We start from the raw sequence: 18048 nt of genomic DNA, 5'->3' as shown, positions 1-18048 counted from the left end.
ACAGAACCGCGGAGCGCGGAGCCCCACTACGGCCCTATATCGGTATATAAGGCCTGATTTGCGAAAAGAAGCTAACAAAAAAACGAAGGATAATGTTTCCCCACGCGACATGTATGCTGTGGAACATCAACAACAACCGCCGCCGGGCGGGATGTCCGGGCCGGGGCTGGGACGGAAGCCGGGAGCCCCGCTGGATTGTGGCCGACGGCGACGGAATTGTTGGGGTACAGTTCCAGGTGATGAGATGGCATCAGGTGAGTACGCGAACGGGGGGAAAAAAACTTTGTTTCTTTTTTGTTTTCGGAAGGAAAAAAAAGGAAATTGTGATGTGAACGGGATGATTGCAAAGTTTGTCGAGCTAATGGGGATGAGCGTGGTTGATTTATTTTTGAGGGATTTTTTTTGCTTCTAAGTAATATTTAGGTGTTTCTTTTTTTGTGGTTGCAAAAAAATGTGCGACTTTTGGCAAGAATTACATGGGTTTTTTAAGGACAAGCAGGAGAATGAGTGTTCGTGAATAAAGTTGGCAATGTATAATTTGGAGAAATCCAGACAATTAGATTTACGAGGCTCTGATTTTTCATTAGGGACAATTTCGGTTAGCTTAACTATCCTCGAATTACGTTTGAACCTAACGCAGCGATTTTATGTTCCAAATCAAAATGAATCGGAATAATTGTGTTGCAGGTTAAAATCAAGAGTGTCATCAAGTTTTGACTGACGGTCATGTGAGTTTTTAATTTCTCAATGAAGAAAAAATAAAAAAGATTAGGTTTTTAAATATCTGAAGTTTTCTTTTGAAAAAGGTCCAATAAACCAAGTTTTCAGTTTTTGCTTTTTGAGTGTTTTTTAGTACCCCTGACTCAAAACGGTTTCAAAAACACCAAAAAAAGCAAAAACTGTAAAATTGGTTTATTGGACCTTTTCAAAAAAAAAGAACTCCAGATATTTTCCATATAAAATCAAGTCTCCCCACCCTCCCCTAATCAATTTTGTTTTCGCACTGTTAATCTGAAATTTGTAAGAATTGGGTCCTAAAATTAAGCTTAAATGTCTGATATTATTGTTTACAACGGTAAAGTTTATTTTTCTGAGCACAATGACTTGACAGCAGCCATGCCAGATATACAGATAAATCTGTATTTTAAAGATTTTTTGATCCCAAAAATCTGTATGTACAGTTTTTTTAATGATAATATTTACAAATTTCATTAAATTAGTAATTGCATTATGCTTGATTATGATTTAAAAGTTTAAATCTGCTGTTAAAAGTTTAAAAATGTCTTCTATTGCTTGGAATTTGATAAGATATAGATCTAGATATAGATAATATACAGTTTTATTCTTAAGAAAATACAGATCTTCCATAAAATAATCTGGCATCGTTGCTTGACAGTTAGTTTCAAGGGGACCACAAAATGTTGTCTTGTCATTTTTTTTTGCGAGTGTTCACAACCAGAGTCTCGGCCCGAAACTTCAAACACGAACAAAAGCAGCGAACCGAAGATTGGCAATGACGTTTTGAAATTTTGACAGTTTGGAACGCATGAATTACCCCATTATCGGTTTCCCACATGGGTGATGTGGAAATTGTTGCACATGGTTGAAGTTGGGAATTTTGCAACTTATTTTAATTTATGCTAAATTTCAAAATTTAAACACGAATCTACAGCGAATCGATGTGAAAACTAAAGATACATTAAAGGCACGATGATTTGATGTGCAATCTTAATCAGAATCGCGATAAAAGAGGTTTAAATTGAAAAATAATAATAAAACAAATTCTGGTCTGGAATTTAAAGAAATTTCGTCTGTTTTGGAAGACTTAATGTTATTGCACAATGGTTATAGATTTTTTTACAAAAAAGTAAATTTTTCGGTTCGTCCACAAACAATCCCATGTTTGTAAACAAACGACGCCATATTGCCAATGTTGTTCGGTAGCTCATATCAGGCCATCGCCGGGGCCCTGTTCACAACGATAAGGATTAAAAATGGATTTTCAAACCCTGGGTGCTGAATAGTGGTTCGCAAAACGGCCTCAATTTTGAAATGTCAAAGTGGAACCAATTTACTGTTCGCTAGAAGTAGAGAGTATTGTTATCGATCATTTAAAAAAAAAGTTTTTTTGTTCAAGAATGATTTTTTGTTGGCTTTTGAGGACCTGAAATTGAAGTTAAGAAATCTTTACAAAGTTGAAGGCGAGATCGTCATTTTTTAAAATTGTGAATTGAAATTGTTTATGAAGTCGATGCGGTTATTTCCATCCAGAAGCTGTCTTAATCTTGATTTGAGTCACATACACACCATTTTCCAGCAAAAAATATCAAAAACTAACCAAAATGAAACACAAACAACTAAACATAAACAGCTCATTTATCAGTAAGAAAAAAGTCATGCTTGTGCTTGAACAGCTTCCTAATTTGTAGATGTAAACAAAGCGGGATCATTCGGAAATCACGTTACGAATTCGCTCTATTCATCACCCAGTTCAAACCGATTAAAAAAAAATACTTCTCGGCCCTTCTTTACAGAAAAGGTCCTACATGACAGCTCGATCCAATGGGACTATAGTTAATTGCATTAATATTAATTAATGGGATATATAGTTAATTGCATTAAAAAAAAAGTGATCAGAAATGGTTTTTAATCGTGGTTTTTACCGTTGTACATAAAAATGTACATGGGACTTTAGGATCAAATTGATTTAAAATAGCAAAACAAAAATAAAAACTATTATTTTCATAGAACTTGATAAATCTTTTAAGACCTATCTTCGATTTACTTTTACTATTTAGATTTTTTTATAAACAATTTTTTTATTAAAAAGTGTTTTAAAAAGGCGTAGGAACAGTTAATATTTATTCATCAAGAAATTATTCTTACTATTTGATTTGTGGATCTTGTGGATTCAAGTTGGCTAAATCTGAAAACATTTCCCACCATCACAAAACCACCATTTTCTGTATCGTCAGAACTGTGTCAAGGTTTCACCTTTTCCACTAATTACTGCTCGTGCTCAACTGGTAGTTCACGAGGCACAGCTTGTCCCCGCGGTTCGTGATAAATTGTCCTGTTTCACAACCTGTGTGCAGAACCGGCAATTGGGTCCTAAAATGAAGCTTAGATTGCTGATATTATTGTTTACAGCGATAAAGCTTATTTTTCTGAGTACAATGACCCTTTGTACGACCACAAAGAGTTTAAAATGGATTTTTAAATCAATTTTGAAAAATTAACCTCGCGGTCCTGCTTGACAGAAAAGCTCCTACTTGACAGTTCGTTCCAAGGGGACCATAGTTGATCCATCGAAAAAATGTTGTCTTGTCAAAAAAAATTTTTGCATTAAAATGAAAAAAAGTGATCAGAAATGGTTTTTAATCGTGTTTTTTACCGTTGTACATAAAAATTTACATAGGTCTTTAGTACCCAATTTAAGTAAAAGGTAATGGTTGTTGTGACTCCGGTTATCTGCCGGTAAAGCTTATGCTGCAGTCAAGAACCCATCGTGTTTTAGTCACGTAAATTTTTTGTTGATTTTTCCTTTTTAAGAACATTTTTTATTGACTTTGAATTAGCAGATTTATTTAGTGTTAAATTTATATAAAGACACTTTTTAATCACATGCTTTTTTTTACACCACAAAATCTTTCCAAATTAGCATGAGTTATTTTGGGAAATCGTGTATCGATCTGTGTTGGCGAACTTATCGCATCATCTAACGCATACGAAGTCAAACAAGCATATCGTGTTGACGATAAACAAGCGACATAATTTGCTTTCCACTGAAGTGTGGTGGTAATCGAGCTTCCAGTGATGATGATTTAATCAAATAAAGTACAACACTCCGCCGCCCACCACCTGTGGCTTCTGGCATTGGGTGGCAGGTTGTTTCGTTTTGAAGTTGGTGGGTGGAAAAGAAATCACCAGAATGTCAACCTTTTTTTCGACGGAAAACGTTTTTGATGGAGACGGGTGGTGCCTACTGGAATGGTGTACAAAGTGCCACCCGCCTCCTTCAAATTTATCACAATTGTTGGCTGTTTATAGGCCTAGCGATTTAAAAAAATCACGGCGTACGAATTACATAACATCCTAATGCAATGCTCTTTAAAAGCTGTTTGATAAAAAGGTGGGGAAAAAATAAAAAAAATATATAAAAAATTTGATAACAGGCCATAGTTTCAGCATTTGAATGCAAAAAGAGTTTTAAATTTCCCAGGAAACGGGAAATTTTTAACCAGCTTTCCGCGAATTCCCGGGAAAATTTTAACTTAATTGAAAACTGTTCTGATCTTGGTTCTGATTAATATTTTACATAAAAATTGTATATAAGACAGCGACTTTGACGGTTAAAATAAGTTACGTAACATAATTTTTTATCACACCCAATTTTCTTCCCCCAATTTTCGTAACATTTCGTAACAGACGCCGACACTCCCTCCCCCCTAACTGCGTTCCGTAATAAAAGAACGCTCCCAAAGTACAACTAATAGCTTGACTGCATGTAAAAATTCATGTTATTGCTTACAGCGATAAAGCTTATTTTTCTGAGTACAATGACCCTTTGTACGACCACAAAGAGTTTCAAATGGATTTTTAAATCAATTTTGAAAAATTAACCTCGCGGTCCTTCTTGACAGAAAAGCTCCTACTTGACAGCTCGTTCCAAGGGGTCCATAGTTGATCCATCGAAAAAATATTGTTCAGTAATTTTTTTTTGCATTAAAATGAAAAAAAAAGTGATCAGAAATGGTTTTTATCATGTTTTTTACCGTTGTACATAAAAATTTAGGGCTTTAGTACCCAATTTGAGATAGTATGGTTTGACCATTCAGGGTTCTAACACGCATGCAGTTTCCTGAAGTCCCCGCCAGAGCGCTGTCAATATTGTTAACGCGTGGTTTTTAAAAAGGTGGTATGAAATAAATGCATTTTTTTTTCAAAATTATGTTTTTCTGTCTTTTGCATATATATTAGAGTGTAACAAAAATGACTTTTTGGCATTCAAGGGTTTGTTCCGGTGGGCATACTAATAACAAATCCAAAATATGAGCTTGATTGGACGTAACAGGAGCTGGCGCTTTGCATTTGAATTTTAAATGGGATTTAACCCGGGAAATTGGTTTTTTTTTTCAATAATGTGGCATTTCGGCCACTTAAGCGTTTATTTTCAACATCTTGATTAAAAACTTTCAAAATATTTTTATCGAAAAGATCGGAAAATTTCACGAGTGTTTCATGTATTATCATTGATAATCGGACCATTAATTGCTGAGATATCGTCATTAGAAAATGGTGGGTTGTTTTGGTGAGATTTAGAAAAGTTCAATTTTCGTGTTTCTGTTTCTTAAAGCGGCTCTATCTCAGCAACCCGAGGTCCAATCTTTAATGTCTCTTAGACAATTTTATAGTAAATTTTCTAAACTTTTCAAAAAAAAAAAAAAGGTTTTAGAAATGGTCACTTATGGTCACTATTTTTAAAAATTGAAAAACTGCAAATATTTCGCTAAAATCAAACTTTCGGTGGCTATATCTTAAAAACGGAGCCCTTTATCAAAAAATCTGTAAAGTACTTTTTGATTGCAAATTCAATTTTGCATAAAAAAATAATGTCAATAATGTTTTTGCATGAAACTTCATAACTCAACGGCAGATTTTTTCACCATGTTTCTCTATGACTCAAAAGTTGCGGATTTTTGTCTCCTAAAACATATTTCCAAAAATCTCGAAAATCAAAAAATATGTATTTTAGGAAATTGAGTTTTAGTGAGAAAAAAATTTGATAAAAAAAATCATTTTTTTCCGTGCACCTATTTTTATCTCAAAAGTCCTCAACAATACCTACAACTTTGCCCAAGACACCAAATTGATCAGAAAATTCACTCAAAAGTTACAGCTGTTTGAATATTTACATACCATTTTTGTATGGACAGCAGCCAAAATTGTATGGAGACTTGTATGGATGAACCAATGACGCAAAATAGCTTATTTGGTCATAGGGAAAGCCCCCACAAAGTTTGAGTCAAATAAAAAAATACAAAAAATAAAAAAGGTCGAAATCGGCCGATTTCGTAGAGAGTTGCTCACTAGCTAATTAAACACCAACGTGCTGAAATGCCAACATTAGATTCTCGATTAAATTAAATGCTGTTCCTTCAGTTAAAATTTGCTATCAAACGTAAATCTTTTTGAAGAAAAAAAAAGACACTGAAAAAATAACTTTTGGCGTTCACATTTGTTTGGCTACACTCAATTATAGTTATTGGAATTTTTGACAACTTAAAATTTACACATTCTGAAAGATTATTAAAGCATTATTTGAACTTGAATGTTGATCATTAAACACTTAATTTTCTAACCAATTTCAAATTTTTCGAATGTTTTTTTTCTGATTAGCTTATATAGCTTTGCTTTCATATTTATAATTACAAAATTTCCCGGGAGTCTCGACCAAATTTCTCGGGAATCGAGAGGTCCAAAAATGATCAATTTCCCGGGAATTGCCGCTCGTCACCCTCTAGTTGCTTCAAAAATTAATACTATCAGATATAAATGTAGATATTCAATTAAGTTTCAAAATATATATTTTTGCAATTCCGTCGTGAAACTACTTACTTTTTCCTGTCATTCTTGAACGACGAAATAGCCTAATTTTCTGTACCAAAAATAACAGAATCGAATAGCAAAACTTTTCAAAATAAATGCTGAAAAGTTCTACTTTTCAGCACTCAAATGGGTGCTGAAAAGTTGAACTTTTCAGCACTTGTTTTGAAAAGTAACACTTTTCAACATTTTTTTGATTTAAACGATTTATTGACAAAATACATGAAAATTTGACATAAAATTTCACTCAGTGTGTGTTTTTTGGAATTGCAAAAAAAGTTGTATGGAACTCGTTGCAAAACTTGATTTTTTCAGCACTCTTCGTATTTATCCAACTCGGTGAACCTCGTTGGATAAATGTACGACTCGTGCTGAGAAAATCCTCTTTTTGCAACTTGTTGCATAAACTACTATTTTTTCAGAGCACTTTCAAAAAAATGGTTTTAATAAAATAAGAAAAAATTACGGGAAATCCCGGGATTTTTTTTCCGGGACGGAAAATTTGACGCTCTAGTTCAGTTGTTTTGCAATCTTTAGTTTACAAAAATGCGGTACTAAACAACGAAAATGTTCGGAAATTAAAAAAAAAAGTGTACTCAACCCTTACAAGCTAGAAATTACTCTAAACGCAGGGGAATTCATTTTAAATTGATTTAGCTGATTGCACTTAAATTTCCATTGAAATTTTGAAGTTCTTTGAAAACAATATTTTTTTTTTTGCCTCCGGATTTTTCAGACCACTCAGCCTGATAATTTTTAAAAAATTTGTTAATTCTGTTATATTTATTTCAATTGAGAGTTGTTTTAAGGATTAAAAAACTCGAAAACTTTTGAATTTTTTTTAAAATTTAAGAGGTTAATTATTTTTTTAATTTGCTGTTGTAACTTTTTTAAGTTTTTGTCAATTGCACTTGGTCTAAAATACATTTTATAACACTTTTTTAATACAAATGTTGAAACTATGGCTCGAATCGAGGGACAAAAACTTTGAAAAAATTTTGCATCGGCATAATTTTATAATTCAATAATTTATGATTATTAAAACAGAAAAATATAAGAATTTGAGAATTTAACATAAGGCTGGTACAAATATTTTTAAAAGTTTTTGTCACCCCCCCCCTTCGAAATTGGCCCGAAAAATCAGGGGGCAAAAAAATATTTTTACAATAAACTTCAAAATTTCAATGAAAATTCAAGTGCAACCAGCTGAAATCAAATTAAAATACATTCTTCTGCGTTTAAAATCATTTTTAGCATGTTTGGGTTTATTAAAAAATCTTAAGATTTTTTGAAAATTTTCGATGCAAAATCTTTTTTTTCGATACAATTTTTGTTTTTGTCAGATCTTAGATTTTTTGAAAACTAATGATTGCAAAACAACTGAACTAGTGTAAAATGCCTTTTAAAACACTTTTTTCATTTAAATGTGAAGACTATGGCTTGTTATTTAAATTTTTATATTTTTTTATTTTTTTGCCCCCCCCCTTGACCTCGGCCAGGGCCGAGGGACAAAAACTTTTTTAATTATTTGCATCGGCCTAAGATATTTTAATTTTATGTTTCTTCAAATTTTGATTTTTTTAATCATTGATATTTTAATTTTTAACGAATGTATGACAAAAGGTCGAAAGACATAAGGTCGAATGGACAAAAGGTCGAATGCCAAAAGGTCGAATGGACAAAATGTCGAATCGACAAAAGGTCGAATGGACAAAACGTCGAAAGGACAAAAGGTCGAATTAAAAAATAACATTACAAAACAAAACTTTTTATTTGTATGTATGTATGTATGTATGATCCCCATACCCGCAGGCAACTTGGTCCTGGAACACATGTGAGCGCTAGGTGAACAATTCGATCATCTTTTACTCCGTAATCTGTACACCCACGTGCATAAGTTTTTTTGCACGAATTTGAATGCTACAAATACCGGCGCATAGAACAAAATGGTTTCCCTCTTCCCACCCCAAGCACCGGAAATTTGTAGCGGGTGTAGGAACACTTCGCATAGACGCCCTTGCTCCCATCACGTCACTGAGGGTATGGAGCGACGAGAAATTAATAAGCATGCCCCCTCAGTCGAACCTTCATTAGAGAAGCAGGCAATCCACAACTCACAGCGAACGACCAAGGGAACACCCTACCGCGTATTTAGTGGAAATTGGCTTAGTTAGTCTTGAGTGGAATGAGTGAATGTAAGCGTATAAGTGAAAGTTTTTTTTGTACTATAACAAGAACGGGCTCACCAAATTATGTATCTTCAATACCAGCTTCATCGTCAGTATCAGGAGTGGTCCGATTTGATTAACTTGAGATCCGTCGACAAACTTGAAACAGCAGATGGTTGATTATACGCATTTTCGCCGACTTTGAAAACGCCACCGACGGACCCAAAGGTTGTCCAAGGAAACGCACCGGATGAAGATCACCATCCGCCGATGAGTTGTTACCAGGAAACGTTGACAGCTCAATTTTTTGCAACAGGCTCGGAAAATCCAGAAAGATGTGCTCCTGAAGTCACGCTGGAAACCACCGTCAGACGTCTTTTCTGCGACCACCACCTTCTCCACTTAATATCGGCAGAAATAACCGAAATTTTCGCACTTTTTGAAACGAAATTGAGGGAGGAAATTCTTACAAAACAAAACTTTTTATTTGAGCCTAAATACACAAATATTGATAAGCAGCTTAAAAAAAACTTAGAAAATATTTTATAAGTCGAACCTTTTTTTGAAGAACAGGTCATGTTTGAAAAATGGAAAAATTCACAAATTTATTTTGACAATCAAGAATAAGTTGTTTTTAAAAATAAAATTAAAGCTAAAAAAATATTTTAGAAGTCGAACTTTTTTGGAAGAACAGCTCATGTTTGAAAGAATGGAAAAACTCACAAAAATATTATGACAATCATGAATAGGTTGTTTTTAAAAACAAAATAAAAATTAAAAAAATATTTTAGAGGTTGAACAGCTCATGTTTGAAAGAATGGAAAAACTTACAAAAATATTACGACAAACAAGAAAATCAGACTTGTATGTAAGAAAATATTTTTTTCAAGAATTGTTTTGAAGTTTATAATTATTTATTCTATTTTTTTAACATTCGACCTTTTGTCCTTTCGACGTTTTGTCCATTCGACCTTTTGTCCACTTTCGACCTTATGTCCATTCGATTTTATGACTTTCGACCTTTTGGCATTCGATCTTTTACCCATTAGACCTTATGTCTTTCGACCTTTTGGCGCACATCCGTTCTGAGGAATGTGTGGAGCGATACACCCTATTGCGATGTATGTCCGCACCGATTCTCCCGGCGGGCGATTTCCCGAGTGGGTTTATAGACTCACACAAGGAAGGCGGTCAAGATATTGAGATTGTTGAGTGAAAATAATAACATGATTAAAATATTCATAAATTCAAAATAAATTTTCAGTCCCAGCGAAAATTTCCATGGAGACGGCTGTACTTTACCATCTTTACAAAGTACCACCCGTCTCCACCATACATGGTTTAGCAGAAAACACTCCCCATATTTCCGTTGCAAAAACACCAAACTTTCTCCACCCCCATAAATTTCTCACCTGTTCAAAGTCACAAAATTATTATGTACATATATTTAGATGTTGCCACCGCCATCAACCCTGTTCAACGACGACGCTTCCAGTTTCGCGAGGTGGTGCAGCTTTACCTTCTAACCGGAACGAAATCCTATCGATTTTCAAACTTGGAAAAGCCACACTTTTGCCCGGCTGTTTGTAATTGGATCAAGGTGCCAAGGTGGTGGCGGCGGCGGCGGCGGCAATTGGCCTTGTTCGCTGCCAAATGAGTGCCAAATTATGGCTTTTCGGGCAGAAAAAGAAAAAAATCCTTGACGCAAGTTTCGCTTCACAGTTACATAAGTTTATTCAGAGAATTACGATAAGAACCGCCGAGGTGTCTAATACAAACGACGAATTACGACGAAGCCGCCGGGGTCGCCGGCATGACCTGGTTGATGCACTCTTCCTTGTTGATCAGGTGGCACGTTTTGTTCACCAGATTCATCAGTTCGTTCAGCCCGAAGGCCCAGTCGTTGAGGATCTCCGAGGCGGCCTTCTTCGTCGAGAAGTGGATGATGCCGGCCGGTCGGTCCGTCTTGACGGTGAGCGTTCCGGCGTTGACCATCCGCGACAGGTACTCCTCGCACTCGGCTTCGCTCAGGTCCAGCAGTTCGGCCATGCGCTTCAGGTTAATGCGCGTGTAGTAGTTGGAGATGATGCGCACGTTGTGCTCGATCAGGCGGTTCTTCAGCTCGGCCCAGCACTTTTTGCCGTGCGTCGTCTCCTGGTTGAAGATGTCGAACGTGTTCAGCTCGGCGCCGTACACCGTGCACAGGGCGTCAAAGTTGATCAGCTCCTTGCACATGAACAGGCGGAGGAGTTCCCTGGGTGGAAGAGAGGGGGAAGAAATTTATTATTTTTATGTGTTAAATAAATTGGTTGAAAATTTGTCTTTTTTATTGTTTCTCTTTTTTGGGGTCAAAAAGCGTAAAATTTATTCTTATATTTTTTTACCCAGTTCGGTACCTAGAAAAATAAATTTTAGTGCGTTGCAATCTTTTTTTACTTCTTTTGATTTGGAATACTGACAATAAAATAGCAATTTCTATTGAAGTGTTTAATTTTTTACCGATCAACTTTTTTTTCAAACGATGTTTTCTTTTATGTGCAGGAGGTAATTTTTAAAGTTTTCAAAAATCTTTACTTCTCTAGTTTTATGCTTTGTTCTATAAGCTTTAATATTTTTTCGTGAAGTATATTCAGTTTTGTGTTGCGTTTAAGACACTATTGATTAAAACAAATGTCAAAAATGATAAAAAGAAAAGAAGTGAAAAAAAATCGTAGAATTTTTAAATTTTAAAAGATTTAAGAATTTTAGGACTTTAAAATTATAGGATATAAGAAATAAATGAAAAATGAAAAAAGTGTTCTTTAATGCATTATACACCTGTCCAGTTATTTAGCCATCAATAATTTCCAAAATATTTAAGTATTGACGAAAGTTTAATTTTTTGCGAAAAATAAAATTTTTGCGATACTGTACATTGGAATTCCATAAAAAATCAAAACATTTTTAAACAAGCCCAGACATGCAAAATATGATTATCAATACAGAAAAATGCATTCTAGATTGTTTTCAGTTGATTAGACTTCTATTTTCATGGAAATTTTGGAGTTTTTTGGACAAATATTTTTTTTGCCCCCTGATTTTTCAGACCAATTTTGAAGGGGGGCGACAAAAACTTTGAAAAATATTTGCAACGGCCTAAACCAATTTATGTTTTTTTTAATTTTCTAAATTTAATAATTTTAGAATTTAAAAATTTAAAACCTGAAGAATTTAAAAATTTAAAAATTTAAAACTTGAAGAATTTAAAAATTTAAAAATTTAAGAATTTAAAAATTTAAGAATTTAAGAACTTTAAAATTTAAGAGTTTAAGAATTTAAGAATTTAAAAATTTAAAAATTTAAAAATTTAAAAATTTAAAAATTAAAAAATTAAAAATTAAAAAATTTAAAAATTTAAAAATTTAAAAATTTAAAAATTTAAAAATTTAAAAATTTAAAAATTTAAAAATTTAAAAATTTAAAAATTTAAAAATTTAAAAATTAAAAAAATTTAAAAATTTGAAAATTTAAAAATTTAAAAATCTAAAAATTTAAAAATTTAAAAATTTTAAAATTGAAAAATTAAAAAATTGAAAAATTTAAAAATTTAAAAATTTAAAAATTAAAGAATTAAAGAATTAAAGAATTAAAGAATTAAAGAATTAAAGAATTAAAGAATTAAAGAATTAAAGAATTAAAGAATTAAAGAATTAAAGAATTTAAGAATTTAAGAATTTAAGAATTTAAGAATTTAAGAATTTAAGAATTTAAGAATTTAAGAATTTAAGAATTTAAGAATTTAAGAATTTAAGAATTTAAGAATTTAAGAATTTAAGAATTTAAGAATTTAAGAATTTAAGAATTCAAGAATTTAAGAATTTAAGAATTTCAGAATTTAAGAAATTAAGAATTTAAGAATTTAAGAATTTAAGAATTTAAGAATTTAAGAATTTAAGAATTTAAGAATTTAAGAATTTAAGAATTTAAGAATTTAAGAATTTAAGAATTTAATGACTTAGGAATTTAGGAATTTAGGAAATTCGAGTTTCGAGAATTTAGGAAACGAAGAATTTAAGAATTCAAGAACTTTTCAATTTCAATAATTACTATTATCAGTAAATGATATTTAAAATCGGAACATATTAAATTGCAGATTGGCCACTAAAATCTCAATTTCGATTTCCCGACTTTCCCGAATTCCAAATGATAGGCGTTTCTTACAGAAATAATGATTGCAAATCAAAAAATGATTATTAAAAAAGTTGATGATTACCATTCAAAAAACTTCTTAATAAAATTAATAAATCTAACTATTGTCCATTTTTAGAAAACATGTTTAACATATTCATAAACAATACTTCACAACAAAGCACTTAAAACTCGATTCAGAAATCTTCAAACACTCATTTAAAAAAAAAAAAAATAATTGCAGTGAAAGCATAAACTTTAAAAATAGTTAAAAAATAGTTTTTGTTCCTCGTTTGCAACCGGGAAATAAAAGGATGGCAAAAGATAAAAATAACTAAATGTTTAAAGTTCATTCTTGAAACACGCTTGAACAGTTTTACTCAATAAAAAACTCATGAGATTTTTGTAAGAAATATGTTTTAATTCTGAAAAGCTATAAGTAATAATTATTGATCTATTGTCAGTTGATCAATGTTTTAACTTTTATTTGAATGAAAAACGCAGTTTAATGAGAATAAACGGTTATGAAATGAAAAAATCTTAAAACATATTTGTAAAAGCCTAAATTCAAGATTCCTGAATTCTATCTCGTCATTTTTAAAATTGCTATCACGCAGAGAAATATTTTGTAGAATCAGTCTGTAGGAGGTTTGATTCAACCAAATTTTTGTTGAATATAATAAACGCCGATTTTGCGTTGAAACAAACCATGATTTTCTCAATTCCACAAAAATCTTGTGTTGTTTTGAAAAGTTAATTTGACGTTTAGCGTTGATTCAACAAAAACGTTGATTTTCAAATCAACAAAACGTTTTGTTGATTCAAATATGCCTTATTTTTCTGCGTGATCCTAGATAATACGAAAAACGATTAAATTTCATTTGATTATGACGTTTTTTCGACAATGAAAATCAACCTAAACCTATTTTTTCTACCCCTAAAAAAGATAAAAAATAAAAAAAAATAAGAAGGGACCGCCAGTGAACGCACACGAAGTTGAAAGTAACGAATGCTGAGCTCTACACTCAAGCAGCCAAATGGCTGTGTGCGTAACTTTACATTGCGGACATTCGTTTGTGTGTGAACGAACGAAAGCAGGAATAATCAAAGCCAAGTTGACGAAGTTTTCAACTTTTTTTTAATTCAAGACGGGTCAGTAAAAAGTTGAAGTTATTTTGCGTGAAAATTAATTTTCAAGTATTTACTCATATGCATAAAAGGCAACAAATGTTGATTAAAATTGTAAAAATCTCATCTTTGCTTTAAAGCGGGGTGAAAAAAAAAAACAAGCTGATTTCTACTCACTTGTACACCGGCAGCTCCTCCAGCAGCTTGTTCTTTGACAGGTTGTGCATCATATCGACCTGCTCGTTATCGTACGGGGACAAAATGCAGTACAGCACCGCGTAGGTCAGCATCTTCTGTCTGCGCTCGGTTTCCTTCGCAATCGACTCCGAATCCACCACGGCCAGATAGTGGCGGGAAGTTTTAATAAACGACGAGTCCTGATCCAGCCGAATCATCAGGTCGTAGTACTTCAACTTCAAATCCTGCTGTTCCGGATCGTTGAAGAACTTGATGCTGATTTTCTTGGCGATGATCTGCGTCCGCACAAAGTCCTGCTTGGCCAGGCAAAGGCGCATCTGCTCCAGAATCAGTTCGACCTTTTCGCGCTTGTCCATCGAGCCGTACGTTTCCACCTGCAGTTCCTCCATGGCCGAGGCCGCTCCGGTCACGTCCCCGTCCGCTTCCTTAATGTCGGCAAGCATTTTCGTCAGCCGGGCCCGTTCCACCTCCACGTAAATCTTGCCCTCCGTCACCGTGCGCAGCGTGTCAATCAGCTTCAGCTTGGTTTCCTTGTCCGGGGTTTTGTCCACGTACGTGCAGCACTCCTGGACCATTTTGGTGACGGCGTGTTTCGACTGCGAGCGCCGTTTCACCAGAATCGTAATGTACTCGTTCATGTAGTTCCAGTTGCTCGTCTCGAAGCAAATCTGCACGATGGCAACGAGGACACGCGAGCACGAGACCATGTCGGCCGCGACGCGCGTTTGCTTCTCCAGCTGCAGCAGGACTTCCAGGGCTTCGTTGAACTTTCCGGCTTTGGCCATTTCCTTGCTGGACGGGATCTTTTCGTCGCAAATCGTCGAGTAGTCGACCTCCATCTTGACGATGCGGCCCTCGTACGAGCTAATGTCCATCTGCTGGTCCATTGTGGTGGGTTCCTACCGACGTTCCGGATTGCAACAAACGCCAAAAGGTTAACACTCAAAACAAACATTGAACATGAAGTAATTCTTACCAAAATCAACTTTCTTCAATCGGGGCAACGACAATCCACTTAATCCACACTTTACAACCCACAATCACTTCAAAAAAGCCTGCAAAAGCTTAGATATTTTGCTTCAAACAATGACGAGCGGCGGCACGAAACAGTGATGAAGCACGGAATCGGAATGAGCAAGCGAAATCTCGAGTGACAGAACACAAAAATGGAAAATGACAGAGCGTCGACTGCGTCTGCGCCCCGGTGCAAACAAAAAGTGGGATCAGACGTTTACAGGGTGTGTGAGTGTGTCTTGGCTAAACTGATTTCAAACTGGTATAATGCTAGGGATGCGCAAACCGTGAACTCGTAAGAAATTTATAAAATTTCTTCAAAACATTAATATATTGATAATAGAGAAAATAGTTAGATTATAAATCAGATGAATTTAATCCCAAGTAACCATCCAGCACTTAAACCTAGCCACACTTCTGCGAGTAAAAGCTAAACAGTTTTTACGTCAGCACTAACAGCTACTATAGTGCTAAATAGCGACCGCATTTGGACTTTACTTGGCTGGTTTAGTGCTGGCCTCGACTGGCGTAGCTCTTAATCAGAATTATAACAGCTATTGGTAGTGCAGTTGAATCAATGCCGTTGCGTGACTTATCAACATTTGAGGTGTCAATATCCTGCTGATTAATGACTTAAGTTAGTGCTCGATGGTTACTTGGGATGTTAGGTGAAAAAAATTACAATAGCTTAAAGTTTTTTTTTAAACGTTGAACCGCGAGGGCTAAATATGGATTTTGACATCAATTTTTAAAAATTACCTTCGCGGTCCTTATTGACAGAAAAGGTTTACTTGACAGTTTGTCCCAAGGGGAACATAGTTGATCCATCGAAAAAATGTTGTCTTGTCAATTAATTCAAAGGGATTTGAATCGTGTTTTTTACCGCTGAAAATAAAAATTGTCATTAGCCTTCAAGACCCTGTTGAATGAAAATAGTGTTTTAAAATGCATCGAAAAATTTCACGATTTTTTTTTTGTTTTAACTTTGAAAATTGGACCATTATTTGCTGATATATCGGCATTGGAAAATGATGGGTTGTTTGGGTGAGACTAAAAAAACTTTAATTTTTCTGTTTCTTTTTCTTAAAGCCGCTTTATCTCAGCAACCAGAGGTCCAAACTTCAATGTCTCTAAGACAATTTTATAGCAAATTTTCTGAATATTAAAAAAAATTCTGAAATAGTCACTCATGGTGACTAGTTTAAAACATCGAAAAACTGCAAATATTTCGCTAAAATCAAACTTTTTGCATCTATTTCTTGAAAACGGATCCCTGTATCAAAACATATTTTAAGACTCTACGATTGCAAATTCAATTTTACATAAGAAAAATAAGTTAAATTTGTTTTTGCATTTATTTTCGATTTTTTTCCAAAATCACTATTTTTTTTAAATTCATAACTCACCGGCAGATTTTTTGACCATGTTTCTCTAAAGCGTCCAATTTCCCGGGGTTTCAAATTTCCCGGGAAACGGGAAATTTTCAGCCTATTTCCCGGTAATTCCCGGGAAATTTTAAATTTATTGAAATCTGTTGTGATCTTGGTTTTAATTAATATTATGCAACAAAATTTTATAGGACATCAACATTAATGGTTTAAATAAGTGTAAAGATCAATTAACAGCTTGACTGCATGTGAAAAATCATTCAACTACAAGAAAATGTATTTTGGTGTTTTTTGATGAGAAATTTTAAACTTGCCTCTGTGACCAGTTTATTGAAATGAGAAAAAAAAAAACATGCAGAAATTAAATCAATGATTTTTTTTGTATTATTATGCAACATCATTTAAATTATACCATAAATCAAGATCATTCCACAAAAAGTCTTCTATTTTTTCACATTTAACCCTCCAACACCTGTAGCTGCACCAGTGCTCCATAATTGGGTACTAAAGCCCTATGTCAATTTTTATTTACAACGGTAAAAAACACGATAAAAAACCATTTCTGATCACTTTTTTTCATTTTAATGCAAAAATTTTTTTTGACAAGACAACATTTTTCCGATGGATCAACTATGGTCCCCTTGGAACGAGCTGTCAAGTAGGAGCTTTTCTGTCAAGAAGGACCGCGAGGTTAATTTTTCAAAATTGATTTAAAAATCCATTTTAAACTCTTTGTGCTCGTACAATGGGTCATTGTACTCAGAAAAATAGGCTTTATCGCTGTAAACAATAATATCAGCAATCTAAGCTTCATTTTAGGACCCAATTCTTTTACTTCAAATTGTAATTTCTTTAGTACTAGGTATTCAACCAATTGGGTCCTAAAATGAAGCTTAGATTGCTGATATTAATTTTTACAGCGATAAAGCTTATTTTTCTGAGTATATTGACCTTTTGTACGACCACAAAGTGTTTAAAATGGATTTTTAAATCAATTTTGAAAAAAAAATAAACCTCGCGGTCCTTCATGACAGAAAAGTTCCTACTACCCAAGTAACCATCCAGCACTACAACAAATCATAAACCAGCAACATATTGGCACTCCAGTGCAAATCAACCATTAAACAGCACATGTTATTGCAAATTAGCATTTATGAAGCTGCACTGTGAAATGCTGATATATGGCAGATTAGGTGCCGCAGCTAGCAACACTGTCATGATATTACAACAAACTGGCAACACGATTATTATTTTGAGTGATGAGTGAAAGAGAGAGCACATCGAACAAAACAAACCGATTGAGATTCTCGCTCACGCATCGGAAGAAATAACCAGAGTATCAGCAAAATGCTGGTTTAATTTTGTAAAAAATCAACGTT

At 33.9% G+C, this 18048-nt stretch overlaps 2 protein-coding genes across 2 annotated transcripts in view; one reads left to right on the top strand and one right to left on the bottom strand.

The window, feature by feature from the left end:
• The first annotated feature begins 138 nt into the window (after window positions 1-138).
• Window positions 139-18048, top strand: part of LOC6041095 — a 466221-nt gene continuing 448311 nt past the window's right edge. The window contains exon 1 of the mRNA XM_038263293.1: window positions 139-254. Coding sequence (XP_038119221.1) covers window positions 240-254 — 15 coding nt within the window. The 5' untranslated portion in view covers window positions 139-239. The remainder of the gene's footprint in view (window positions 255-18048) is intronic.
• Window positions 10484-15423, bottom strand: LOC6052028 (26S proteasome non-ATPase regulatory subunit 12). Its single transcript, XM_001868327.2, has 3 exons — window positions 15244-15423; window positions 14247-15166; window positions 10484-11028 (listed from the first exon to the last, which is right to left on the bottom strand). Exons 2-3 carry the CDS (start codon window positions 15152-15154, stop codon window positions 10560-10562), a joined length of 1377 nt encoding a protein of 458 aa, XP_001868362.1. The 5' UTR covers window positions 15155-15166; window positions 15244-15423; the 3' UTR covers window positions 10484-10559.

Source organism: Culex quinquefasciatus, chromosome 3 (assembly GCF_015732765.1).
Source record: "Culex quinquefasciatus strain JHB chromosome 3, VPISU_Cqui_1.0_pri_paternal, whole genome shotgun sequence".
Lineage (NCBI taxonomy): Eukaryota > Metazoa > Arthropoda > Insecta > Diptera > Culicidae > Culex > Culex quinquefasciatus.
Note: the sequence above shows the minus strand (reverse complement) of the source record. Positions and strands in the feature narration are given on the sequence as shown.

Excerpts from the sequence above, each read along its gene's own strand:
- LOC6052028 (XM_001868327.2), bottom strand. The coding sequence starts at position 15,154 with ATGGACCAGCAGATGGACATTAGCTCGTACGAGGGCCGCATCGTCAAG. Across the intron at positions 11,029-14,246 it reads GAGGAGCTGCCGGTGTACAA|GGAACTCCTCCGCCTGTTCA; the intron begins GTGAGTAGAAAT and ends TCTTCCACCCAG.